Below are 27,855 nucleotides of genomic sequence, written 5' to 3'. Positions count from 1 at the left end.
GCTCACCTAGCTTAAGAGAATCAATCTCTTGAGTAGTTAAATCAGTTGCCATGCACAGTAACTAGGAGGCCAGAATGAGATTCTGTGATAAAATGTTCTTAATTACTTAATATATGATGACTAATGATTGAGGTTCCTACGTGAAACTAAGATAGATGGAGGTGAAATAAATCACAGTTTAAATATAGGAGACTCAATACATAAGTTGTTATTTGCATCTGCTGGACAAGACATTGAGGCAGTGTGTAACATCCATTGGGAGTGCATTCAGTTACAGAGACAGGCTGATATCCTTCCTTGTGTGTGTAGAGGTGAGCTGGATAAGGGTTATTGCTCTGGTTTCTGAGCTAGTAGTTCAGAGAAAGCTGCCTGCTTGTGTACGATCTGTACATTAAAAGAACTTCTTGCCGTTGCAGTCTGTGTGGTCTGTGTTTTCCCAACAATACAGTGTTATTAAGCTCTGTGTTTTCCAGGGAATGGTGAATCTGCTCTAGCTTGTTAGGTATGAAAACTGATAACCTGCCTTCTCATTTTATTACATGCAAACGTGAACGCGTCCTTCAGTAATACTGACTTTGAAGAGATTATGTTTTTCTTCGGGTTTCTCTCTGTTATCTTTGCCCTGGAAATGTATCAAGTGTTGAGTTATAATCTGGCATTTGATCTGGATTGCTATTTTATCTGTTGTCTTGCTGTTTTTCGTAGCTTTGAATTCATACTTTGTGAAAGAATCAGCCGGTTTCAGTGCACATTTCCCATGTTAACTGTTTTTAAATTGCTTCTTGAGCTCAGATAAGAGGTGGCTGCTCACTTCACCAGTTCGATCTTCACTGCTGCTGCTGGCTTAAAGCCTATTCATTATTTTTCTACTGTCTGCATTAGATAATGTGATCAATTATTGCAGATAATGTTTGCTCCTGTAGCTGCTTCCTAGTCCACCCAGCTGACTTCATTCAGTGTCCTTGAGGATTCCTCTGGATAGCATCCAGATGTTCCAAATGTGTGGTGAAATTCAACCCAAGAGCATGCAATTTCAATATTTAACTTTACATTTAATGAACACAAAAGGCATAAATTACATGTTACTACATATATTTTCCACGTTCTGTAACCAATGCCATTAGGTGGTTGGTCAGTAGTGCAAAAACAGGCTGGTAGGTCTGCAAGTGGGAGCAGGGGAACGGAGCAGTGCAGGCAACTTGTGCACCACTTGGAATGCTTTTAGGCAGCAGCTTTTGGAAGGCAGTGATGTGGCTTTTTGGCAGAGGGCACAGAGAAGGGAATCTTCTGTTCTTATCTGCAGCAGACACACTTAGTCATTGATTGTGTGATTCAGAACACTTTAATTCTTATGCTGGAGTCATCAAAGCTCAAACTTTGGAAATCTTGGTCTGTAGTTGAATATGTATTCGTGTAATGTGCCAAATCAGCTTGAAAGCCTTTGTAATGTGAGCGGGTGACAGACTGAGCTTTGTATAGGATTGTGTGGATGAAATCGGTTGTCCTCCAAAGCGTTCAGTTCTTCAGTGGTGTGTGAGGTGGTGAGTACCAAAGCCGTTGAACTTGGAGCAGTATTTATTTTTTTTTTGCAAGATCAGAGCTGCAGCTTAAGTATAGTGAGGTGGGGGCACAGTCGAGTCTTGCTGGCACCCCACGGTGCACATGTTGTGCCAAGGTGTAGGAAGGGCTGGGAGATTTGGTTGGGTGGGGTTATGTTGCTTTTTCCCCATTATCTGCTTATCAGTGAACTTGGAGTCTCAAGGATGAAGGCATGATTTAACTGTGAAACGAGTCAAATGCTGCTACTAAAACTGTTTGACAGTAGCTGCGGGGTGACCTCATTGCAGCCTGCAGTACCTACAGGGAGCCTACAAACAGGAGGGAGTCAGCTCTTGGGGAGGGGAGATAACAGCAGGACAAGGGGAAATGGTTTGGAGTTGAGGGAGGGCAGATTGAGGTTGGATGTCAGGGGGAAGTTGTGTGCTGTGAGAGTGGTGAGGTGCTGGAACAGCTGCCCAGAGAGGCTGTGATGCCCCGTCCATCCCTGGAGGTGTTCAAGGCCAGGTTGGATGGGGCCCTGGGCAGCCTGGGCTGCTGTGAAATGGGGAGGTTGGTGGCCCTGCCTGTGGCAGGGGGGCTTGGAGCTTCATGATCCTTGAGGTCCCTTCCAACCCAAGCCATTCTGTGGTTCTATGGAATATTCAGATGTATGAATTCTTAAATATGAAAGAATTTTTGTCATTGGTCGTCTTCACTCTGGGCAGTCAGACAGCAAGTACAGAGGCACTTGCTGTTCTATAGCCCAAATCATATGCCGTGCCTTTTTTACACCCTAAGCCTCTGGAATGCATTGCAGTTCAATATCTTTTGCTCAGCATTTGTTCCATTCAGTGTGAAATCTTAAAATCCAGTATACCTAGGCTGCTGTTTCCCACAGAAATTGTGAGGTATTCTGTAACTTGGCTGCTGCAGCTTCAATTCTGTGCTGTACCTCTTTATGTATTTAATGTTTTATTACTTCCAACCCTGGAGGTTTGAGATGTTATCTGAGCATAGGGTCAGGATGACTTGAGCTTTATCACTGAGCATACACATGGAGAAATGTATTTATACAGGACACAATTCTGCCTCTCTTATTTCTAAGGACGGCTGCATGTGTGTTTGGGGAGGGAGGGACGTGAGTCTTATCAGTGGTAAAACCATGCTGTGTGAACTGCATGAGACATTTGATGAGACGTTCTCTTATCTAATGTAACGTAGGAATAGAAAGCAAGTTGCCTGTAAAGCTTGCTTGAAATTTTAATAAATTGCAGAAGAGATAAGTGGTAACTCCTGCTTGTGAGTGCACCCAGCACAGCCTACTGAAGCCAGATGCCACTGTTACTTCTTTTAAAACGAATCTTTCCAGCTTCAGTGTTTAAGCTAGGATGCTGTATTTAAATTTTATAGGGGAATAAATTTTCCTTCCTTCTCATCTGAATCCATTTTTGCTGGAAAATGATAGAAAGTGTGGATTTGAGAACACAATGAAAATAACAGGAACTGAGACCAATAGAGGCTACTAATCCTCTAATGACTTTCTGTGAATACTGGGAGTTGTGCTGCAGAACGTTCTTCAGTACAATCTCAAGTAATCTCAATTTATTCCTTTCCAAAGCTACAGAGGGAGGGATTTTGCTGCCAGCTTGGAATAGTAATGGATTGTGGTGGTCTTTATCTGACAGCAGTGGAACAGATGCAGCTACTCTGCTAAACGTCTGTCTTCAGGCTTGATTTTTTTCCTGGGTGCTGATTGCCCTCTGATTACCCGTTGACATCCCAGGTTATGAAATGGAGCTGAAAGCTCAGGTCAGTGCAGTGTTGTGCTTTGGTAGGTTGGGTGTGTGTCGTTTGAGTGGTTGGTTGGCTGTGTTGGACTGACCTGAACAAGTCCTTTGGTTCTGCTCTGATATCAAAGCTGTTCCATGGCAAACGTTCCCTGTGTTTTGGCTCCAGTGCTTCTTTTGTACTTCTTTATTCTCTAGCTCACTGTTGGTACTTGAATTGTTCCCCACTTTGTATTTCATGCTGAAGCTGTAAATAGGTATTCAAACCAAAAAGGCCAAGGTATGCAAGCTTTTTAACTGCCTTTCAGCTGAACCTCCCTGTACAAGCACTGAATCTGCTTTGTGAATCCGTTAGCCTGTAGAACTCTTGGAGTGACAGCCAGTGACTAAACATTGATAAATGAACCCCAAATTTGGTTGTTCACACCTCCTCACAGCTCGGGTGGATGGCTGAGGGTTTGCACTTGAGGATGCACTGAGCACCCATCACTTTCTGACCATTCTCAGTGCTGCTCCATACTACCATTATTGTGCCATCTCACTGTGTGCAGCGAGGGGCTTGATTTCTTTCCTGGGATAACTTTTATCAGTGCCAAGTCTGAGGCCCAGGGCCAGCCAGACTTGTCCTTTTTGTACATATCTACTACTGAAGGCTCTTATAGCCAGCTGCAGTTTGATATGAACTTGGCAGCTGCGTAAACAGTGAGGAAAGCTCCTTGCTTCCCATTTGTTAGGGGGTTGGTTTTGCATCTCCCATGCAGCAGCATCAGGGCAGCATCATAGTGTGTTAACTTTATGGCTTCAATCACATCGGTAGCTTAGGCAAGGAGTGTAAGTGTGTGGGTTTTCTTAAATGTACGAAGTTGCACATAAGGAATTCAAGTTCTGAACTTTACACAGGAAGATGCTCCATAATATGTATAACTGTAAAGGTTAGGATTACTTTTTCTCACTGTAAGATCATAGGAATTAAAAAAAAAAAGAAAAAAGTGGACGTTTCCTGCATACGAAATGCACGTTGTTAACTGGTGTGCTATTTCTTTGCCTTAGGATCTGAACATGCACCAAGAGCCTGCTGATCAGAGCCTCCTCCTTCATCCCAGCTGGAGGCAGATCCTATGGGCACGCTCCTTCTGTGCTTTCTCTCACAGTGCTCAAGCTGTAGTGTGAAGTTCAGAAAGCAACTTCTGTCCTTTGTTGGGCTCCATAAAACCTAACTGCTTTCCATAAGCGTTAAATGGCTTTTTGGCAAGAGTTAACTTTTTCTCTCTCCTGAGAGATTTCCGTGCAGCTGCTTAACAGGTCTGTTAAGGTAACTGTCTGGAGAGCCTTTGGCTGTCTTAATGTAAAATTGATTTGTGTCAGGTTGAATTTATGGTTTCTGGAAGCTACAGAATGATATGCAGCTTCTCATCTTGTTATTATGTGCTCTCCTTTGGCAGGCAGGCTTAGATCGGTGCTCGTGGGTGCTTTGATTCACAGAAGCATTCACTGCTGATGTGCTAAGTGTACAAATCTTTCAGTCTGTGTATTGATAGAGGCCCTTGAGGGGACTGTATCACTATTTTTTGTGGTTTTTAGTTAAAGATTCTAATTTCTGACTGTTTTGTGTGCTTGGCGTATCCAAATACATAAGTGTAGCCAAGCATCTGCTGCTTTTGTTCCTGATGTATATAAATGAATTGTAAACTGCTGGCACCAGAATGTTCAGCTACAAACACTGTTGCATCCTTCTCTAATTACAGACACTTCTGTGGGTGTATCAAGAGTGTTGGGGGATGTGCTCCAGCTGCTGTAGCAAAATCATATTTGGGCCTTCCTCCATGCTTGTATGCGTTCTCCTTTAAGGCAGTGATGTGACTGCATGGTAGGCTGAAGCTGAGATGGGAACAGGTGGTGTGATCCAAAAAAGTATCTTAACCATTCCTCAAAACTGGAAGAAAGATGGAGGTATATGCGAATCCGACCTGTGGTATGGAAGGTGGATCTCCAGAAAGAGTCATACGATCATCTAGGTTGGAGCAGACTTCCAAGATTACAAAGTTCAGCCGTCAGCTTCACCTGCAGAGTCCCGTTACAAAGTTCAGCCGTCAGCTTCACCTACCGAGTCCCGTCACCAAAGCATGTCTCATACACCCTGTAGTGAACAGTTAAGGTAATGAAAAGGCAGCATGATAGAATAAATGAGGAATTGTGAGATGACTATTTCTAAGTGTGAATAATTACTGTTGATTACCAGTGTAAGAACTGTGAAGTTTAAAGGAGCATGCATACATGTCCTGTCCTGGAAGTCAGAGACCAGTTTTTGGAACCCAGGTGAGGTATATCAGACTGATAAAAGTCAGTACAGGGCAGTGATAATGTGTGCCTTTTCCTGGGCTTTCAAAGCAGGTGTGATGTCCTCGGAGCAGAATATATAAGCAGCTCTGAAGAAGTTGCAGTAGACGGTGTAGGAGCAATGTGCAGGCAGGAATTTGCTGAAAGGAGCATTCTGGAGTTTGGTGTGAGTGATGATGCTGAGTGGGTGATGTATCTGGCACTGCTGCACCTTATTGTGTGTGCATCTGAGCTGCCTGCAGCTCTCCTCTGCTGGGGGGAGGGGAAATGGAGCAGGCTGACTAAGGGAGGAGTGTTTACAGACTTGATTTCGAAGACGTGTGAAAGATCACTGCAATGTAGTGTTACTTAATGTATGCTTAAAGGAAAATGGAAGGGGAAGATAAAGGTCTGTGAGGGGTAAAAAAAAAAAGCTAGAAGGCCAGATGGAAGGAAAATGCTTCCCAGGTTAGGCAGGTAAAGTGTTGATTCATAACACTCAGAAGAAATTTGTGATGCTCAAAGAGGTCCTGAGGCACTACATAGTATAGCTGCATCTGTTAGTATAAAACTGCACCTTCTTCAAGCTGCTCCTAATGCACTGGAATACAAAGCAGAAGGCCTTGCACTGCTTTACCAGATGTGCTCAGGAGTCCTAGGTGTTAAGGCAGGACTTGGGTCTGCAGTAATGATGATTTTGGCCATCTGGAGTCAGTCCATGCAATTCAGAATGCCTTGCTAAGGCACTGATTAATGCTTGCTTTCGTAGGAATAACCCACCCTGCAGTATTCCCCAGAGTAACAGCATGCACAGAGGTGTTGGGCTCTGTGTGATCTGTCAACACCCACCTTGCTTTACAATAAACTTCCTGGAGATGCTCTTAGATCACTGCCTCCTTGCTTGTTGCATTACTCAAACTAGAGAACTACTGCAATGGGATATTTTGGTGCCCCTTTGGGAGAAAGGGCAGTCTGCAGTGTTGTCTAAAGCTTTGTGCAAGCCTCAGTTCAGCAAATGGAGGAGATGTAAGGTCTGCCTGTTGAGCTGATAAATGGCAATTCAGCAGCAGCACAACCCCACGTGTGCACGTGGAGCAGATGGCTGCCATGTATACAAATGCGTTGTTCCTTCTTCCCCCCCCCCTCAAATATACAAGCTCAGCATGAAAGGGTTCATAGGAAACAAACATGAGCGCTTGGAAGCCACAAAAGCTTTTAAGTGTAAATAACCAACTAGAATTAGTTTGTTTCTAGGTGCTGAGCCCAGACTTTCAGAGGGACTGACTTGCACTTAGGTGAATTGAACAGAAGTGGCCTCAAGTTGTACATAGATTGATTTGCTCCAAGTGGGATTGCAAACAGTGCCAGGCGTACAGAGGTTTAAACTGTTTCTTTAACTGGCAAAAATCCCACTTTGGGTTGTTTATGGCTGTTAATGCTCAGATCAGCAAATAAACACGACTGTCTGAAACTGGTATGGAATTTGATGTTTTTACAGTTACAATTGGTGCTTTTCAGAAAGCAGCTTTTTCTTCACCTGCATTTGCTGACTGTCTTTAACCACTTCATGACACTCAGCGTTTGAGACTGATGTTGATTAGAGAGGGGAGGCAGAAGAGGCTGTAGATATTGCAGTTATAATTCAGGCTCTTATTGCCAAGGAAAGGGGAGCGCTGAAAGCTGGGTTTGTGTGGAGCTGTGCAGGGAGCAGATGCAGGCACGGGGAGATTTCCATGATAATATCTCTTATTTTCTCTGAAAGAGGCTGGGGGACAATTGCATATAATAGCTGTATCAGTAGCTAGAGGTCAGTGTAAATTTCCAGAGTTATTGAAATACAGCACTACAGAAGCAGTAATTCTGGGCAATTACTGGTGGCTTTACATTGAGGCTGGATAACACTGCAGACAGGCTTTAGTTGACATTACATGAATTGAAAACTGGTCTAATTTGCTGGGGAACTTCTGAAGTGGGCAAAATCTCAGTGTCATGATTAGGGACCCTTGGTGTGGTTTCTACATGATAACCCAATGGTTGTTGGCTCTGACAGTCTAGAAATCCAGTGGAAGCGTGCTGGGTTCTTCCCTTTAAAACAGAGTCTTCCTTGCTGGCTAAAGCATCTTTTTTCCTCTTAAGAACTTTTGTCTGGTGTGCCTGAGTGTTTGTGTTCTTTTCTGAAAGAAGTTGAAGGCTGGCAGCCAAGGAAGAAAGCGTTTAACTCATGAAGGCACTGCTGTCATTAATTTCACACGCGTCAGTGTGGTGTCGGTCAGCTTGACTACCAACAAAGGAAACTAAAGCGTTCCCATAAATCATTTTATTGTCCTAATCCAACCTAATTAACTCAACTAGGACTCCTGTTCTAATGGAACAGCCCTTCCTGCAAGACAGCTGCCTCTTTTCTTAATGGATTTGCGCTTTCCTTCTGCTGTGGTGCAGGAGAGTTGGTAACCATAACGCTGTGCCTTTTGTCTGATCTTTGGGGCACGGGTCAAGCATCATGGCTAGGCGTGAGTGAAGCTTCAGTTTCCAAAGCAGAGCTCACATGTTATTCTTCTTCCTGAAAATACTATCAGCAGAGCAAAAAAAAAAAAAAAAAGCAGGAAAACATCCATTTCTGGCAGTGGATTGGACCTGCTGCTTGTACGTAACGGCCTAAAGGCTGTGAGAATGTCAGGATCTGCTGCTTCAGTTGATTCATGGACACATTCCTGACGCAGAAGGTTTGACCCCGTTGCAAGGCAGTGTTAATGCTGAGTGTTTCTGACCTGTTCTTGAACTGCTGGGCTGAAGGTGCCTATAGCAAATGAGCACCTTCATCATGTCGGTGCTGGGAAGGGCTGTGGCACATCAGCAGGTGCTCCTAGATGAGGAACATCTGCGTGATGGTGGGTGAGAAACCCGTGTAATTTTTCCCCTCTAGGGGAATATTGCTAGGAGATCTGCATTTAACCTTGGGGGAAAAACACACCTGTACTTTGCACACCTTTCTTTGGGCCTCGTCCTTAGTCCAGGGTATTTACTACACCTGCAGTGTCCTGTTGGTCCATAAAGGCAATTCTGGAGTGGTGTTGACATCAGTCTGTCATTGCACAACAGGAACTGGTTAAAGCTTGTTTTCAGAGGTACTGCCCTCTGCTAATTGCTGGGATGGAGGCTGTGTGCCCCATCTGTGGTTAGGGTAGGAGTTGACACTTGCAGTGTTGTCTTGCTCCTGAGTAATGCTGTATGCCTGCAGATGAGAAGGTTCTGTGCATGGCTACTGCTAACTGGGCATAAGTTTTGTTTGCTGAAGGTGTTTTATTGGTGTTATCCCTCCTTTTTCTCTATTTTGCTAGCAAAAGTAGAGTTCTGATACTGCTTTTTTAACAAAATCTTTGTATGTTCTTACTCCCCTTACCTGCTAGGTGTTTTTCTGTATAGGCTGAGCGCATTTGGCTTTCCCAGTTCTCAAAATGGTGATGTGGGGATCTGGAGGGATAGCAATGCATTCAGGTGGGCTGAGATGTTTTGGGTGGGCTGAGCTACTGCACTGCTGCTGGGGAAGCACTGTTTGATGTTGGTTCCTCTGAGATCAGGCAAGTCTGTAAGCCGAGGCCTTTATGCAGAGTGCTGTGTTGAAGTCTTGCTCTCCATCTGGAGAGAAAAAGAGAGAAAGAAGCAAGGATGGAAATTGTGGATAAGGAAGTGGGGAAAAACCAAGGCCGAGCATAATTTTGACCCATGGAAGCGAAATAACAGAAAGATTGAGGAGCTGCTATGAAATAGTTTGCAAAGTTCTGATTTAGGTTGAACTGCTTTGGCCATGTTAAGAGTGAGGGTGGGATAGTGAGGTTAATATGCACCTCTCCAGCCTCTGTTAATATATGTCCTTAAATTGCTGTTTTTATGTCCTTAAATTACTGGAATGCAAATTTTGAGGCTGTGGGAGCACTGCACAAGTGAGCTAACTGCAAGCTTTGCTTTTAGCAATGGAGAGGAGGTTATCTCTTAAGATAAACTGCTTGAGCATGCAGGAGCATGGAGCAAATGTGTGCTGTCCTGCAGCTGAAAGTCTCATGGAGGTGAGCGACTTATTGCAAACAAGGGCTCCAGCTTGGAGAGGTGCTGGGGAAGCCTTCATGCCAACTGGAATATGGCACCCCAATCTTCCTCTTCCTTTCATTTGGACCTAAAATCCCTCAGTCCCAGTGTGGGCATGGAGCTGCTGGCAGTGGGATTGTCATGGAAGATGTCTTGCTCTGATTACTTCTTACTTTCTTCTTCCATAGAGTTTTTGTCCCCACTCTATCTCCTGAAGGCTTTACTTGAATGCAGCAGCTTGAGACAGCAGGCCATATGGACCCAATTGTATAGGCAGCAGGATGAATCTAGCCTGCATCTCCCCAGCAGCATTCTGGCTGGACAAGAGGTGGTATTTGCAATGGCCAGCCTGGAACTGTGTGTCTCTGAGCTGTTTGGCAAGCTCAGGCTATTTGTGTTAGTGAGGTGGGGTTTTATTCCAGCTCAGCTTACTGGAACTGTGCAATTAGTGGCAGCCTAGGAGAAGTATAAGGGGATTGGAGCAATCCATCACCAGGCTTTTGGGACTGGTAATACTGTGTTTCTATGCCTTATCAAGCTATCGAGGTCCTTCATGTTTTTTTGCCTGTGGATGCACTCCACTCGCAGTGCTGCTTTATTGAGATATTTGCCCTGCACTTGTAATTCATTGTGCCAGTTCTTGGGTTTTGTGTAATCCTGAAATACTGCTACTTTTCTTCTTAGCTAGAAATGGTCAATTGCTTTGAGACAAGCAATTAAAATACTTGTAAAATGTCTTTTGAATTGAAGGAACTGTTGGTGCTGAGTAGCCTGAAAGGACGTGGGTTGGAACATTGCTTGTAATAGTCTCAGCTTTTTGAGAAATGATTACACAAGTCCAGGAAACAAAATGTGGCTTTTTGCACTGGAAATGACTGGGTTTGAACAGAGGAAGGCAAAGAGGGGAAATAAGATGAGGAAGAAAGGGGAGAGGGGGGGAAGATTACAGATTATGTCCTACACTAATATTTCAGATGAGATGCCGACCATGGATGACCTAATGGGAATTATTAGCACATCTGTGCCCTACATTCTATTGATGAGGACATGACCTTAAGTATTCCTGGAGCTTCTTACTTTCCCACTTATCTTGTTTTGTTTTAATTGGACCTTAGAAATTGCAGACTGAGAAGAGTGTAAGCTTAGGGCACTCATCCTTGCCTGGTAATTTCACCCTGCTGCTGGTGGTCAGTATTCATGGGCTGGCTGGAGCTTAAGGCAGGATCATCAGGTAACAGTCGAGGATGGGGCTGTCTCCCATGATGGTTTCAGCTGCCACCCAGTTTTTTACAAACAAATGCATTTTGTCTGAAAGCAATTACTTTCTGACACTTGAAACGCCTGATAACGTGAGTAGAAGTTGATCATTGCAGTATTATACTTAAAATGCAAAGCATAAAGGTCACTTGTTGCTCTTAATGTTTCATGTTCGCTCTCTAGCATCTGAGACCTGCTTGGGGCATGAGATCCCACTCCTCACATGATGGACAGCAAAGAGGAGAAGCTCTTGCTGCACGCTTTGCTCCTGGCGGGTCACAAAGTGGTGGTGACTTCATTTGCATTGCATCTACAGATGCTGTTAGTTCTTGCAACACACTGTGCGTCAGCATAATGGTTATTACCAAACAGCCTGCCCATTGAACACGAGGCATTTCGAATCTGTTAGCGCACCACCAGTCACCAAATGTGTTTACCTCACTTTTCAGCAGTCATTATCCCTGCTGGAAGAAAAACAGGGGAATTAGGCACCATGGCTTGAAGTCACAGAACCTCTCAAGTGTGAAAAGCTTGCTTGCAGACAAACGCTTGGGAGGGACTAGTGAGGTCATCTTGCCCAATCCTTTGCCTCCAGGTATTATCACCTAAGCCTAAAGCTTTAGCAGGTGTTGAAGCTGCTGGGAGCTTTCAGCAGAGGCATGTTGTAAAGCAGTCTCTAATCTGTTGCTGCAGACACTCGGTTGCAAAAAAGAAAAAAATAGTTTTGCCAGTGTTTTTTCATGTATGCATCAGTAGTTTTGCTCGCCCTTAGTAGGCTTTCAGTGTGCATGGCAGTGTTTTTAGGTAGCTCTAACATTCAGCAACGCTTCTAATGATTTGTTTAGCACTTGTAGCATTAGGAGCTTCTGGGCTTCGGTGAGAGATGACAGACAGAAGAGCAGAATACCTATATGTAGCTGAATACCTATATGTAGCTGAATACCTATATGTAGCTGCTTGGCTTACCTACCCCAGCTGTGATTTTGTAGGTGAAGAGCCCCACTAGGGAATGAAGCTGTTGAGACTAGAAAACAAACCCCTTCAGCAGGAGTCTGGAGAAAGCTTTGATTTATTAATTCAGTACTTAAGTATCTGCAAGTGTTTCTGAGTAGTAAGTCATTGCCTTTTTCCTAATGACGTGCCATTGTATGGACTTGATATTTACACACGGTCTCCTGTTAGCCAATAGGCACAGTTTCTCAGTGGGTTCTCCTCTGTCCTGAAGCTTTTATTGATGCATTTACATTGTACACAGAGTGCAATTATGCTTTGACATTGCATAATAACTATTAATCCCAAGCTTGAGAACCGATCATTAGTGCCACAGAAATGCTGTATGAGTCTCAGAGGTGCCAAAAAAATTGCTGTGTGCCACCCCTTCTTACAGCTCTCCACTGGGGCAGCTGTGCTCTTCTTTTAGATGGGGAAATGGGTTTCTTGCTGTTTGTTTTGTTGTTTGTGGGTGTCTGTTTTAGAGCTATGAGCACTCCTGTGTTGGAGTGATGTCTCCGTTCTGTTCTGGAAGTCGTTGCACTGGTACAGCTTTTCTGTAGACATGTAAACCTGGGAAGGCTTAACAAGAATTCGGACTCAGCCAAATCATATCATATTATGGAATGGCCTGAGTTGAAAAAGGCCACAATGATCATCTAGTTTCAACCTTCCTGCTATGTGCAACAGGAGTGGCCTCTTGTCGTCTTGCTTTAAATGCTGAAGTACTGCTTGGTCTTTGCTGCATTCGTATCTGTAGAGATCAGTTTCCTTTGGCAGGGAGTGAGAAACACTAGAGTGAGGAAAAACATGTTGAAAGTGCACGCTCTTCCTCATGATTTATGTAAGTGCTAAGTCTGCTCGATTCTAATGACACTCCTACCTTCAAAATCCTGGCATTTTTAATTGGGAATTGATCTAATTGCATGCTTGCTTAAAAAAGAAGACAGAACTAGGGAACCCTAAAAGCCCAATCTTTGGAGCTGGGTTCCTCTGAGGCATGGGAACTTCGTATAATTTGAGTTAAAACCATATGCTTGGAGTCTGGACAATGAAAATGGTAGGTATGGGTACTTTAAAACCAGAAGCAAATGAGAGCAGCTTGTGATTTTCTATTATAACGAGAAGTCCTGCATTTATTTACCAAGCCTCATACTAAAATTATGATCATGGTCAAAGGTTTTTATATAGCAAAATGAATTTGATTATGATATTTCTGTAAAACTGTATATAATTTATTTTCTTTTTTAATTCAACAGGCTATCAGCTGCAAAGGTCAGCACAGTATCTCTTACACTTTATCCAGAAATCAGACGGTTGTAGTGGAGTACACACATGATAAAGATACAGACATGTTTCAGGTAAGGCTCTATGCAACTCCTTTCTTTTTAATTTCTTTGAAGCAATACCTGAAGCCATAGTTCTGCTTTATATTCTTCAGGGCATCTTGTCTGTGGTGTGGAATTCTTGTGCAGTTGCCCTAATATGTTCTTCTCAGAGCACTGCCAGCATCTGCTAATATCTGTACTGCCTCTCTGCTGTCCCTGCACTTGTTTTTTTCTGCAAGGGCAGTGTGGTGATGGTACAAATATTACCAGAAAGGAATGAGTAGTCCATTTGAATTCACGAATAAGCAGAAATTATGTACCCTCCTGCCTGTGCCAGCTTCCGGTTCGTTGAATAACTGCAGTAAAATGAAGTGAATGAGAGCAGAACATAGGATGAGAAAGAAGGAAAGGGACCCGTGCTGAGTTTTCTCTATGTACCTTAATATCCAGTGTGTTTTCACTTACCCACATATGCGTGTTTGTTTTTCTCCTTCATCTGATAGTGTGGTAACCTAAGCTAGCTATTGTGTGATGCTTATTTCAGTGGAAACTTCAAGCTTGGAGGAAAAACAAAGATGCACAGCCTTTTCCAATCTAGAACTAATTGGGTCTGTCTTGTCAGCGACCTCTGTAATTAGAGCATCTTATCATGGATTGTTATCCCTGCTCATTCAAATTCAGAAGGGTCAGCAACTGCATGCTGTTGACAGAAGAGGAAACATCTCTGTCAAGATGAAAAGGGCTTCTTACCTTGTGGGGCTTCTGTTCTTTACTCTGTGTAATGTTTTCCCAGTATTTCTTAGAAATGGTTCAGTCCAAAGAGAGAGTGGGAAGAAACAGTGTTGTCCACATGCTCCATCATTATAAAATGATCACTTGTTGTGAACTGAACAACTTTGGTAAAAGGAAAACGTAACCCCTGCTTCTGAGTTCCTGGTTGATATTCGTGGTGCTTTGAGTAGCTGCAGTAAAGTGTTTGTACATTTCAGTAATCGTGAAAAGCCATTTATGAAAGCTGGAGGTTTTTCTACTTCTTGTGTACAGTAACACAGATAAAAGAATTCTTTGTGCTAGTGAAGAGTAGCAGAACAGCTGCTTTTTTGGTTGTATTGTGTAGATAACTCTTTCCTTGTATGATAATATAGTGGTAGTTGCAGCTTTTACTTTAGGGAAGGATGTCAGTAAAGAATTAGCTGGAGGGATCAGCTGTCACTAATGAAATCTAGCAGCCTGAAGTAAAGCCATGCTCTACAGACTACTGTAGAGGTGATGCCTGTCTAAGGCAGTAGGGTAAGGAAGCTAATTAAAGGTACTTCAAACCTAAGCCAGGATTTCACCTTGAGAGGAACTCTCTACACTCACTTTGGTGTGGAGCAGCCTAGCTAACGTAGCAGCTTCCCCTGGCACCCGTTGGGATCCGTTGATGCTCAGCAGAGCAGGAACTTGCATGGAGTAACACAGTGAGACAGCTTGAACTGACCCAGAGACCTACTGCACCAGCTGGCACTGCAGTGCACATCTCAGTGCCGTTCTGCAAGCCTGGATCAGCTCTCAGAGGCCGAGTGAAATGTCACAAAAGCTCTCATTTTTGCTTCTCTACTCATTCACCTCTGAGACGATGCCTGTGGTTCGTGCCACTGTCTGTCCTACCTTTGTAGTTACACGACTGGTTTGACCTGTTACAAGCCAACCCATCCCATCTTATTAACAGAACGTTTTGAGACGAGTGTCGTGTTTGTAGAGCATCCCAGTCCTCCTGGTGCCCCCTCAAACAGCTCATGTGTCAGGGTTACAACTTCTGTGTTGTTCAGATTTGTCTTTTCAGCTCAGCCATGATGTGAAGGCTGTCATGCTGTGACTTGATCTCAGCTTTACCTTGAGTGCTGCATGCTGGTTCGTGTTTCCTCTGCCTGTAGCTTCCTTCAGTGTGCTGCAGATACGGGCCTGAAGGGTCTGATAAGCATGTAACAGGGAAGGAAATAGTCTGGTAGATTGTGACAGTATTTTGCTGCTTGGGGCATGCTCAGACAGCAGCTGAAGAGGCTTCAGTTAACTTGGGCAAGCCACTGGGCTTTAATTACTCTCAAGATTTAGGCTGTGGGCTGTCAGAGTAGCTACTGGAAGGCTGTTTTATGTTGCTCCATCCCACACAGTGGCAAATTCCTAGTTGTCTGTATTGATCTGCAGGATAAAACTTTACTGCTGATCAATCATTGCTCGAGTAGACAGTTCTTTGAGTTTGCTGCTTTCTTCTGAAGTTTGTTTTCTTGACTTCTGTAGAACAGTGGTAAGGATGCAGAATCTGGAAAGGGAAGGTTAATGCAAGATGGAGGATTATCTTAAGACTTGGGGCCTCTCCTCAGACTCCTGATGACATGTGCTATCATAGGCAAACCATGCAATTTCTTGATACTTTCAATAGTGACATTAAAATTTCCATCTGTTCCTGTGTATAACCTATTGGTTATCTAGCTTATAACACCATGCCCCATATGTGCCCATATTCCAGCCCCTGCTCCCCGTGCACATGCACACTGTGTTAGCCACGCAGACTACATTTGTATTTATTATTCTGTTGGGTGTTTTTTTCCTTGATGTAATTGTCTGTTGAATTTTGAGCACAAACACTACCGTGGAGCTTTGTATTAGTGACACCTAGACGGAGTGTATTCATTTGGTTAAAAGCACGGATGTGCAAACGTTTCATTGTCTGTTTCCCCAAAGACGAGTTGTTCCTTTCATCACCTGTGTGTTGCAAAAAAAACAAAAAAAAGAAGATTTTTACAAGTTGATGCAATCTGTAGGTGATGCATCAGGTTGGAGCAGAACCTGTTCTTTCACGGTCTGTTTGGACAAGAGTGGATCAAATTAGTATCTCTAGAAGGATCACAGTGTGCAGCCAGCAGCCTAAATAACTCCAGGTCTATATAGGAAGCGGGTGTATTGCACATGAGCATTGGATTTGAACATTAGACCCTGCACATAGGGGGGGGTTGAAACTAGGTGATCATTGCGGTCCTTTTCAACCCAGGCCATTCTAGGATTCTATGACTTCTCTTGAAAACAACATAAGATGCTTCTCCCTGCTTCTCCCAGTGATCAGAGCAGAGTTCTGTTGAGTCGAAGAGTCTGCAGCGGTTGCGTTGTGTGCTGGCAGGCTGTCTGGGTTTGCCTTGTCTCAGGAGTGAGGGCTTTTTGATAACACCTGTTTGACTGACAGTAGGCAGCAGCGAGTTGACTGATGGCCTGGCTCTGACAGCTTTTAACAGCAGCTTGTAGTGTAGACAACAGAAGCTGTCTGGCACATCAGTTGTAAGATTCATAGCGTGGTGTTGGAAGTGGTTGGGTGAAATGATGGCACTGGTCAGAAAGAGTCCTGAAATGCAGCCTTTCATTGTTGCTCAAAATTTACTTTTAATCTCAGCTTTTTAAAAATGGAGGATGGTGGTATGTGTGATTTCATGCTTATGTCTGGATGTATTTGGATTTCATGTTGACAGATGAGGGAGGTATGAGGAAGACGAGGCACGAAGGCTTGCAGCTTTTACAGGAAAATAAGCCAGGATTTTCTAATTGCCTCTTAAAAGCTTTGAGTGAGCTGCTGGGGAGACTGCAACAGGCAGGAGCTTGTTAAGAACAACTTTATTTTTGTTATTGATTGCCCTTTAAGAGACTTTGCATACGGATTAGTCAGAAGTTAGGAATAAAGTTCCTGCTGCTGGTCAGTGCTGACTCTTAGCAGGAGCTGCATTGGGTGGCAAATAGGAGCCTGTTGGTGGTAATATTGTAGAAAACAGCTTTATAGTTTATTAGATTGAACCTGTCAAGTTTCATAAATCAGAATTTCCTATATTAAGTGGTTTTCTAAACTCTATCTATTGGGTATTCTGGCAATCGTGTTACTTTCACTGAAAAATTGAAGTGCATACTTTTGATGGGGCCTCTGCTAGTATTTCCTCGGTGGTTTTTCTCTGACAAGCTCATCATATTTTTTACTTTGAGCTGTGATGCAGAGGAAAGAATTGGATGTGTTCCTTGAGACATGACTTTCAGCTTGCATTCAAGAGTAACACTGCAGAGCAGAACTGCAAGTAGAACAGGAGCATGGGAAAGATCCTGCACTGTTCCTATCATTCAGTTGTGACAGGGCTTAATAGGGGTTATGTGTATCAAACATATCACTTTCAACTCTTAGATAACTTTTCTTTACTGTTTTAGGTTGATACAATGGATTTGATTTGCAGAGACGCTAATATTCATGACGAAACAAGATGTGTGTTCCAGTAGCTGCTTTTGTAGAGCAAGAAGTTGAACAGAATGCAATTTCTTGGGCACTGAGATTGCATTTCATGAAATCATGGAATCATAGAATTGCTCAGATTGGGAAAGACCATAAAAATCATCCAATCACAAGTTCAGTTCCTGCTGTCCTGTTTTGCACTGCTGAGGTGTTCCCAGTTTTACAGTTAAAATATGTAGGCAGCAAGATATAAAGCAAAAACAAAACCCCCTTTTCTTCAGAAAAATAAGAACACTGCTGGTCAGTGGACAAAAATATGTTTGTAACTTCCTTACGCTTATGATTTGGAATAAACTTAATGATAGATTAGGTTTTATCTGAAAGCTTTTCTGTTCTCCAACTGCAAATTCTGAAAATGTGAAGGTGTGTAGTTCCTGGCTAAAACATACAAAAATAATCAGGTTCTGGATCTAAAAACAAGTCCTTTATTTTCATGGCAAATTAAATTGGAACAAAAATTACGAAGAAAACTTTCTTTTTCTTAGCTTTCTTTTTCAAGCTTTTTTCTTAATTGACAGAATATAGTGGTAGCTAGCTTGTAATTGCATCATGCAATCTCAAGGTGCTAATCCCTTTGTGCTGTTGATATGCCATCAAACAACTTGTGGGAGCTGTGATGGACAAACAGACATAACCTGTCTTGCTGTGTCAGCAGTGCATTTGTGCCTAGGACCGATGTGAAAATGTGTGAGCCCCTAAGTGGATCTTGCCATCCGATGTGCTCCATCACACTGCAACAGGTTGCCCAAGGAGGCTGTGGATGCCCCATCCCTGCAGGCATTCAAGGCCAGGCTGGATGTGGCTCTGGGCTGCCTGGGCTGCTGGTTGGTGACCTGCACACAGCAGGGGGCTGGAGCTGGATGAGCACTGAGCTCCTTTGCAACCCAGGCCATTCTACAATCCTGAAATTCAATAGACAGTAGGTTATTGATGTCATCAGTGTTAACTTGACAAAATTATGCCCTCGATGGGTGATGTTCCCATGATTCTTTCTAACTATACCATCATCTCACTACTTTTTGCAGGTTGGGAGGTCAACAGAAAGCCCCATAGACTTTGTAGTGACAGATACTATTTCTGGGAGTCAAAACAACGACGAAACTCAGATTACACAGAGCACCATCTCCCGCTTTGCGTGCAGGATTGTTTGTGACAGGAGCCCACCATACACAGCAAGGATTTTTGCAGCTGGATTTGACTCTTCTAAAAACATATTTCTCGGTGTAAGTACTTCTACTGATTATGTTAAATGTGAGCAAACTCAGTTTTTGGCCTCTTTTATTTTCAAGCCCTCAGATTCTCTTGTTATAAGTTGGCAACTTATGCTGTCATTAGACTTTTATTACTGCAGTGTAGCAGCCATGGTATTAAGAAGTAACCGTAGTTTTATGTGCCAAATTTATTACCATGGACTCTTGGTGATAATTGTCTTTACTGATGAAGGTCTACTGCAGTAGCTGATAGAATTTTTCTTTGGGTTTGCCTGCTATGCTCTTGGTGCTCACTGGCAATACTGCTGTTGTGGATTTGGGTGCTGAAGATAAAGGAATTCATCTGTAAACTTCAATCTATAAACTTACAGACAAACTTTCTTTCTGGGGCTGGTTGTCACCCGCAGGAAAAAGCAGCAAAATGGAAAAATCCTGATGGCCACATGGATGGGTTAACAACCAATGGGGTGTTGGTGATGCATCCAAAAGGAGGGTTCACTGAGGAGTCTAAACCTGGAGTTTGGCGTGAGATCTCTGTCTGTGGGGATGTGTACACCCTCCGGGAAACCAGATCTGCTCAGCAGAGAGGGAAGCTGGTGAGTGGAAAGCAGCTGGTCATTAAACCAGAGCAAGGGTAGAGGGTGCCAGTATCATTGAAGTATGTGTGTGCTACAGTGTGTTCTCTTTGCTGCTCTGTTTCTACTGACACAGAATTCTCTTTAGTTTTCTGCTAATGTCACTTCTTTCCAACTGAAACAGTGCCGAGTGTAGAAGCTAAACAAACTTTGCTCTTGAATGTTCACCTCTTAAATGTCCTTCTGAGACATGGGAAGATCTGGAAGTTTGTATTGCAAAAGACAGCTCCCCGTGCACTTGGAACCTTAAAAGAGTCTGCTTGTATGCAAAACGAGTTTGAACAGTGCAGCTTCTGTTTGATTTACCTGCTACAAGGAAGATAAAAGGAGCCCTGCTAAGTATATTCCTGTATTCTCCTATGGAGCAGGATAGCTTCACCTTTACCAGCAGTGGAAGGCTTCAGCTGCCAACCTGTGCCATATGTAACCAGGGTTTATGTGTTAAATTCATCATCCATCTGCTAGACTTGAAACATTGAGAACAGGGGGAGAGGATTTTCATCGCTCTCTCCTTCATGCCAAAGCTGCTTTTGTGCTGCTGCCTTGTTCTCATTAGTTTAATAGTGTTAGAGGTATCCGTGTGCTCATGCTGAACTGAATTACCCAGTTTTGCTTTGCTGAAAACTGACTCCTTCAGTGGATTTGGGAAATGAATGCAGAACAGAATTCTGAAACTCCAGAAAACAACCTGGAGTACATAAATTGTTTTGATGTTGCAGTTGTGCCCTTTGTACGTCTTTAGCAAGGTACCTTGATAGAGCTCCTAAGGAAAGGCAGTACTAAAACAAATCCCCTTTCCTGCATGTAAAATGATTTGAATTCTCATTGAAATAAAATTACATGGCACGCTGGTATTGATGTGATCAGTATTCGTTGATTTGGTTCATAAAACCAAATGCAGCGTATAATGAATTGAACACATTGCATACGAGGGCTTTTTTCTTTTCTGTTTGTGAAGGCATTATCTGAAGTGCATGAGATCAAGGATTCTCTATTTGAGCCACTGAGTTTTTTTGTATTTTATTTATTTTTTCATGCTGCTAGTACTTTATGATGGTAGCTTTTTATCTGCAGTCTGTATTGTACCATTTAGGTGCTTTATCCAAGGAGGATACACAGTTAATATGAATTTAAACTAGATTAAAGTATGAATGCCAAATTGCTTGTCATTCATGGAATTCTTAGGCTGTAGTGATGACTTTATGTGACCTACTTAATGTCCAGGGGATTTATTTTGTCTTAGTGGCATTTACTACTCATTTTCAATGTACAAACCTGGGCAGTAGGTATGCTGTCTCTCTCGATTTCATTTAATACATATTCTTCACAACTAAACTGGGGGCAGTGGTCTATATACTTTTGAAATTAAAATAAATTAGAATATTTCGCTGAAGTACAATGTGTTTAGCATAATCCCTTGAAAATGTATCACGATTACCTGCTTTCATTCAGATAAGAGGAACCCTTAGGCAGTGCTTATTGGGGCTGTATTTACATGGAACACCTCACTGAAGAGAGGGCTAATTAGTTAGGGGATGGGGGGATCATTGCTCAGAAGCTGAGGCTGGGTGACTTTGGTTGCAGAACTTGTCTCTTGAGAGATGTGACTTGTAATTCACTCTGTGGTGATAGCTTTGAATGTACCTGTGTGTGCAACTGGTGCTGCATTTGTCATTTATCCGTCATGTATCTGCAGAAGAGCCTTTCACCATTAATAAGGTATGCTGTGGGGGTTCATGCTTGTGCAAAATGCTTTGCTCCTACCACAAGCCAAAAAAATGGTATCTGGGTATCAGGACGGTCCTGGTAGTAGCTGGTTTTGGTCCATAGAGGGTCTTAGCGTGAGCAACCTTCTGCCAGTCCTCATGGGCAAGGAGTTACAGGGGAGCTAGCTGCTGCCTGGCTGAGACAGCCCTGAGGGAATGGCAGGTTTCCCCTTCCATCTGTAGTGACTTATCAAAGGCATAAAAGGCATCCAGGCAGTCAGTACCAGACAAAACATAACGTGCTCAGAGGTGAGAGTAATTATAGAATCACAGAATGGTGTGGACTGGAGGGGACCTTGAAGACCATCCAGTTCCAACCCCACCATGGGAAGGGACACCTTATGAAGAAGTTAGTGTAATGTGATAATTTCACAAAGAATTAGAGGAAGGAAAACTGCATAATAACTGGTATTCCCGTAGCATGTAATGGTTGCAAATTTAAGATCTCATCTACAAGAACAGGATGAAAAAGAGCTATGCTTACTGTAATCTTAAATACAGAAGAGGTGAGAGATGAATTCAGACAAATGGAGGACCGTAACAAAAGAACAAGATAATTATTTAGCGTGCTGGTGAAAGTAATTGTTTCTTGAGAGAGAGAGTGTATTTATAGACAGAGTTGGTTGTGTGAAAGTGGTGTCTCAGACCTGACCCCTTATCTTGGTTATCAGGCTGTGGATGCACGGTCCGTCCTTAGAAGTGTTCAAGGCCAGGTTGGATGGGGCCCTGGGCAGCCTGGGCTGCTATGAAATGTGGAGGTTGGTGATCCTGCATGAGGTGGGGGGTTGGAGCTTCGTCATCCTTGAGGACCCTTCCAACCCAAGCCGTTCTGTGATGATTCTTTGGTGATTCTGTGGTCTCTGCATTCCACCACTAGGTAGAAAACGAGACCAACGTCCTACAGGATGGCTCCCTCATTGACCTGTGTGGAGCCACCCTTCTGTGGAGAACAGCAGACGGACTGTTTCACACCCCGACCCAGAAACACATCGAAGCTCTGCGGCAGGAGATCAACGCCGCCAGGCCGCAGTGTCCCGTGGGGTTAAACACTTTGGCGTTTCCCAGTATCAACCGTAAAGATGTGGTGGAAGAGAAGCAGCCCTGGGCATACCTCAGCTGCGGTCACGTTCACGGCTATCACAACTGGGGACATCGCAGTGACACAGAAGCTAACGAGCGGGAATGTCCGATGTGCAGAACCGTTGGCCCCTACGTGCCTCTCTGGCTTGGTTGCGAAGCAGGCTTTTACGTGGATGCCGGCCCTCCGACTCATGCTTTCACCCCTTGTGGACACGTGTGCTCCGAGAAGTCTGCAAAATACTGGTCTCAGATCCCGCTGCCTCACGGTACTCACGCATTTCATGCTGCCTGCCCTTTTTGTGCGACACAACTGTCTGGGGAACACAACTGCGTCAAGCTTATTTTTCAGGGTCCAATCGACTGATGTCACTTTTGCGATGACCGCGGTAGCGTTTTGTTTAACAACTTACTGTGAAAATTTTGCCACTAACTCTAGATTTTACCTTTTTTTATAACGTTATTAATAGGGTGGTGGGGTGGGGATGGGGAACTGACAAAGGAAACGGTGAGGAGCTGTGGTGGAATGGGATACATTGATACCTGGAACTCGACAGATATCAGTGGGGTTGCATGCTCAAAAGCAGCATATTCACAAAGTCTTCTTGGTCAAATTGTAGTATATTTGTAATCTTTTTATTAGTACCCTGGATCAGAAAAAGATGTCTTAATGATTTTTTTAAGCTAAGATTTTTTAATGGAAAGGTTTTTCTTCTAAACTTTGACAAGCCTTTAAAACCTATTTTTCAAACCTAGAAGGAACGTACAGAATGTAACTGTCTTTAATTTGCAGTATAATTTAACTTGAATAGTTTCTCAAGGAGCTAAAGCAGAATGTGTGGACAGCCATAGGTGAATGTTCACTAGAGATAATTGGATATGTAAGAGAAAAATTAGCTGCCTAAATTGCAGAGTATAAATGTAATTAAAATATCTATTATGGTATAACACAGCTGGCCAACAAGGCATCAAGGATTACTTGAAACTGAGGAAATCCTGTTTGCATTGATTTCTTTTCAGTGTAATAGATGTCCACTGCTCGTTATGTGTAGTGTGTGGCTGGGTTTTGTTCTGTTATTCCTTCCCCGTTTAACTTGCATATGGTGAAACCTCTTTACTTTTCTACATACATCTGGTTTTAAGCCAGCCTTCTGTATACGTGTATTCTGACCTCTGTATTTCTGCTTAGCTTAGCTTGCCCTACCTGCGCCTTGCATGCCCAGAACCGTTGGGTTGAGATGTAGCAAGCCTTGAAAAACTAAATCCAAGAAAGGGATGTAGTGCTACAGCAAAACAGCAGATTCAGGTGCAATTGACACAGAACTTATGTACATAGACCTGAATTCAGGGAAGCACTTAATTAACATACAAGTATAATCCCACCGATGGGATTCAAGGATCTGAGTGCTTCAATGGGTCGTGGCTATGCACTGTTACGCTTTGAAGTAATAAAAAAAAGCAAAGGTTAAAAATAATTTATTTGAGTTCACTTAGTAGCCAAAATGCTGTGAGGAGAGCATCCTTTCTGGTTCAGCTGAGTATTTCTGTTCAGTTTTCAACTAGCTGCCATCTGTCACCTCTTTATGCAGATTGAGATGTGTTTGTATCTTCCTTTCTTAAATGTTTGCAAATCAAACAACATTCAGATGTAATCAGATCCACGTATCGGGGTGGTGCATCTGAAGTGGATCACTTGGAATTCCTGACTCTTTAAGGGAGCTGATAAATATTTACTGTGGAGATAATTAAATCAGAATTTCATATGAGATGTAGCCTGCCCACTGTTAGTGTCATTTCGTGCAGAGTGAGAACTCTGATTTGGTTTCTGCCTTTTGCTTTCTGTGCTCTTGGTATCTGAGGTATCAATCTATCCAGTCTATAAAGAAAAACAAAATGGGAGAAAATTACAGCATCTCCAGACTCGAACTCAGTTCTGTTTGATCAACTGTAGCTTTTTGCTATATTTGCGCCCTTTGTATAAATAGATAATTTATATGATTTTAATATATTCTGTATATATACTTGAATTGGCCTGTTCATATTTTGGTTGTAAAATTATTTTATAGTTAACCTTATAAACTTTTAACGTGTCCCTTGCTGGTGGTGCTGGGACATGCTTTGTCTGCTGCTGGTTTTAGTGTAATTTTGCTGTATAAATGTTCAGCATTTTAATAATTTGAAAATAGCTTTACTTTTTACTGCTTTTTGCTGTTTTTTTTTTTTGTTTTTGGTTTTTTCAGTTTTGTTCTGTAGCATTTTCTCTAAGAAAAATCAAACTGTACAGTTTTGTCCCGCTCAGTGATTGGAAATAGGATGCATCTTGTTAACAGAAAACAATATGCTTCTTCCTAGTGCCTTCTCAATGAGATCCTCTTGTGATTCCGTGTGCTGAGTCCTTACTCCCACAAGACAACCTTGTGGCTGATCTTCATCAAGAATGGCGATCCAACCAGATGGGGAAGAAACGCCTTTGGCCTTCAGTTCCTCCTGGTTTCTGTTGTAAATGTGAAGGTGCCTCTTCCCTGTTTATATTCAGTACGAGTTCCTCAGGTTCCACATGCATAGTGCAGCATTATTTCTGTTTAGCATATACCTCATCTGTGAGAGGCAGTCTCACCTCCACCTCGTTCCTATTGGACTCGGGAGTGCTTAACTTTGTTTCTCACAAGAGATGCAATGAAAACACACTTTCAGGAAATGCTGACTGTTGAATTCTGGCCGTGAGCTGTGTGTTTATGCTGGGGGGGGGGGCAGAAGTCTTGGGTTCCATGTGCAACATCTTCACCAGCCTGGGCTGGCAGCTGCCTTTTCCTGAGCTTTAGCTCATCGGGACACGCGTGTCTCCTTTTGAGCCTAAATGGATGTAAAGCACAGGTTCCAAGGCACCTCCATTATTGTGCTTCACTTGCCTCCTTTTCTGTTGCAGATGAATTGTTGCTTCGGGGCTTACATGTAGCTGTGCCCTGTGCAAAGTGCATGCACAGAGCTAGAGGAGCGCGTGTTGGAAGTGCCAGCACTCCATCTGGTCACTGTGTTTGGTGTGCAGTGAAAGACAGGTGAATGGTTTGTGTCTGAGGGAAGCGTCCTTTCAAAAGGCTGTGTTTTAAGCAGAATTCTTTTGCTTTCACTGTCAGCAGTTCTGTATGATGAAAATACTGCAGGAGGGAAAACTTCTGTCTGGGAAGCAAGCTTCAGCAGCCCCCACGTATAAATCCAGGTACTTTGCCATGAACAGTACTCAAATCTAGGGTGCATCCTACAAGGCTGGGTTTTCTGGGAAGGCAGAGGAGTTGGTAGCATTGTTTTCCTCAAACACCATTGCCACGTGTACTGCTCTGATTAACCGAGGGGCTGCTCAGTTGCTTATCCCATTTCTCTTTCTCTCATCTCAATAACCACACGGCTTCTCATTCTGCTAACTCAACTGGAAGCAGTAGATTCTAGACAAGCAAGACTGATCCTGTTTGGAGAGACTGAACTTGAGAACCACACTCATACTTTGTTTTGAAAGCTCATTTCATGATCTCAGCGTTGAGTTTCTTACATACCATTTCAAGCACTGGCAGCATATTCTGTAAAGTTTTTTTTTTTTAACCTGTTAACTCAATTTGAATGCTTCAGAAACAGCTTTGACTGCATAACTTAAAAGTATTTTTTTCTAGTCTGATCTTTAAAGCAGGAAAAAGTCTGTCATACCCATGCATGCTGGAGCTGTAACACTTCTCTTTTTCCTGGCAGCTTCTTGGTAGAGTGCTGAAGTCTCAATAGGCAGCTCAGTAGTGAGTGTTGTTCTTTTTTGAACCGTGGTCCAACTTGTACAAAAGAGTTAGCATGATACTGCATTTTAATCAAGATTTTTTTTTTTCAAGTGTGGTCACTTTGTGCCTCTGGTACAGTAGCAGTACTGTACTGGCATAGCAATTAAAGGAGGATTGTGTTTCTTGGGGAGGATGGGAATGGGACTGAAAGGAGACGAAAGCTGCTGTCGGACTGCTTCCATGAACTGCTGTGCCAGGAGCTGTGACCATAACCGTTCTGCTTGCAGCCCCGGTTCATGCTGCAAAAAGCACTCTCTTTCTTTAGGAGGCCCCATAATAGACTGGGAAGGCTGTGGTCATCCCAGGAAAATACTGGTTGTGAACATGGCAGTGCCTGGAATTGAAGGATTCTGCTTCAGGGCCCGAGCAGGGAGGTGGAGATGCTGGGCTGGGGCTGCCCTGAACAGCTGGGAGTCGCATTGAGAATGCAACACACTGACCAGGATTTACTGGAACTCCATGTACCTCGTGAAATAAGCTCTTGGTTGGGGCTGTGGGAGCTCTCCCTTTGCTGCTCACTCGTTTTTCTGCTGTTTTGTTTCTGGAAGCCTTCACGTTTCTGTGCATCTAGTTCATTTCTCTGGGCTGAGAGATCCGTTGGTAGCGATCTGGCCATCGTTACCACTGATGGTCATTGGAAAGCATTTTTAATGTGCTAGGAAAACTGACTCCAGTTTGAAAGGAGCTGTGCTTGTCCATTTCTGTCAAGGATCGTATTGCAGAGTGGTCAGTCTCGTTTTACCCACAGTTATTGCTGACTTTCTGCGTTGGATGTGGATGAGTGGCTCCCACGTTATGGACATGTGGAGCTGTTGACCCAAGGAGGTGGGAGGCAGAAATCTGTTGGGCGTTGGGGCTGAGTAGATGTGGGCAGCCCAACTTCTGGAGTATTCTGACTGAGGATCCTTCCTTCCTACTCATTACTCAGTTTTCAGCCTCTTGTGAGTTCTTGGTTCCTTTCTTTCTCTACTTACCTGCCTCGTTTGCAGGTACACCAGTAAATGTGGCTTGAAAGGAAGGCAGGGAAAAGAAATAGATGCCTTCAGGCTTCTTTTTAAGGAAAACGAAATTACAAATGTCTTTGATTTTTTCCTCAATGTTTGTATTTCATGAGCACTCTTCACAACCTGCACACTCAGTATTGGTGAATTAAAGGGATGAGCTTAGAAGATCATGAGCTTTTTGGGGGGTGTGGGGGTAGTTGCTGGGCTGAGAAGTTGCAGCGTGCAAACCAGGTCCCACTGACTGCAGCAGGGCACCTTGGAGTTGAAATCCCTTCTGTTTCCATCTCAGTGCTTAGGGATGGGTGTCAAGGGATCAAACATGTGGTGAAGAGCCCCTGTTGCTGCCATACAGCCATAGGAACAGCCTCAGCCACGCAGTGTGATGGAGAAGCGTTCACCTTCCAGCAGCATTAGCAGCTCGTAGACTTCTGGGTGTGTTTGTAAAGCTGCTCTTTTCTACACTGTGTGAAATGAACTGAAATGATTTCTTTGCTGTTGTACCCGTGGAAGTACAAGCCATTTTTGGGGGGAGGGAGGGAGGGGGTGGCAGAAACCTTCAAGAAAAAAGAAGAGATTAAAATGTTATCTCAGTATTCTCATCGACTCCTCCAATGTTGTTTTTTTTCCCTCCTGCTGATTGGTTGTCAGGGCTTGACAAGGGTTTGCAAAACGGTATGAAGAACTTAAAAAGAAAACATTAAGAATGCCACCACTTCTCCTGCTCTCTTGTCCCCTTCCCTCTGT

At 43.4% G+C, this 27,855-nt stretch overlaps 1 protein-coding gene across 1 annotated transcript in view; it reads left to right on the top strand.

Annotated features, from left to right (window-relative positions):
- PELI2 (pellino E3 ubiquitin protein ligase family member 2) overlaps positions 1-24,480 on the top strand; it is a 64,850-nt gene extending 40,370 nt beyond the window's left edge. The window contains exons 3-6 of the mRNA XM_052696643.1: positions 13,232-13,333; positions 18,626-18,823; positions 19,219-19,407; positions 22,090-24,480. Of these exons, the coding sequence (XP_052552603.1) occupies positions 13,232-13,333; positions 18,626-18,823; positions 19,219-19,407; positions 22,090-22,656 (1,056 nt within the window). The 3' untranslated portion in view covers positions 22,657-24,480. The remainder of the gene's footprint in view (positions 1-13,231; positions 13,334-18,625; positions 18,824-19,218; positions 19,408-22,089) is intronic.
- Positions 24,481-27,855: the final 3,375 nt, after the last annotated feature.

The sequence above is a fragment of the Tympanuchus pallidicinctus genome, unplaced genomic scaffold (genome assembly GCF_026119805.1).
Source record: "Tympanuchus pallidicinctus isolate F22 unplaced genomic scaffold, pur_lepc_1.0 scaffold3, whole genome shotgun sequence".
Classification (NCBI taxonomy): domain Eukaryota; kingdom Metazoa; phylum Chordata; class Aves; order Galliformes; family Phasianidae; genus Tympanuchus; species Tympanuchus pallidicinctus.
This window is presented reverse-complemented; position numbering and strand designations above follow the sequence as displayed.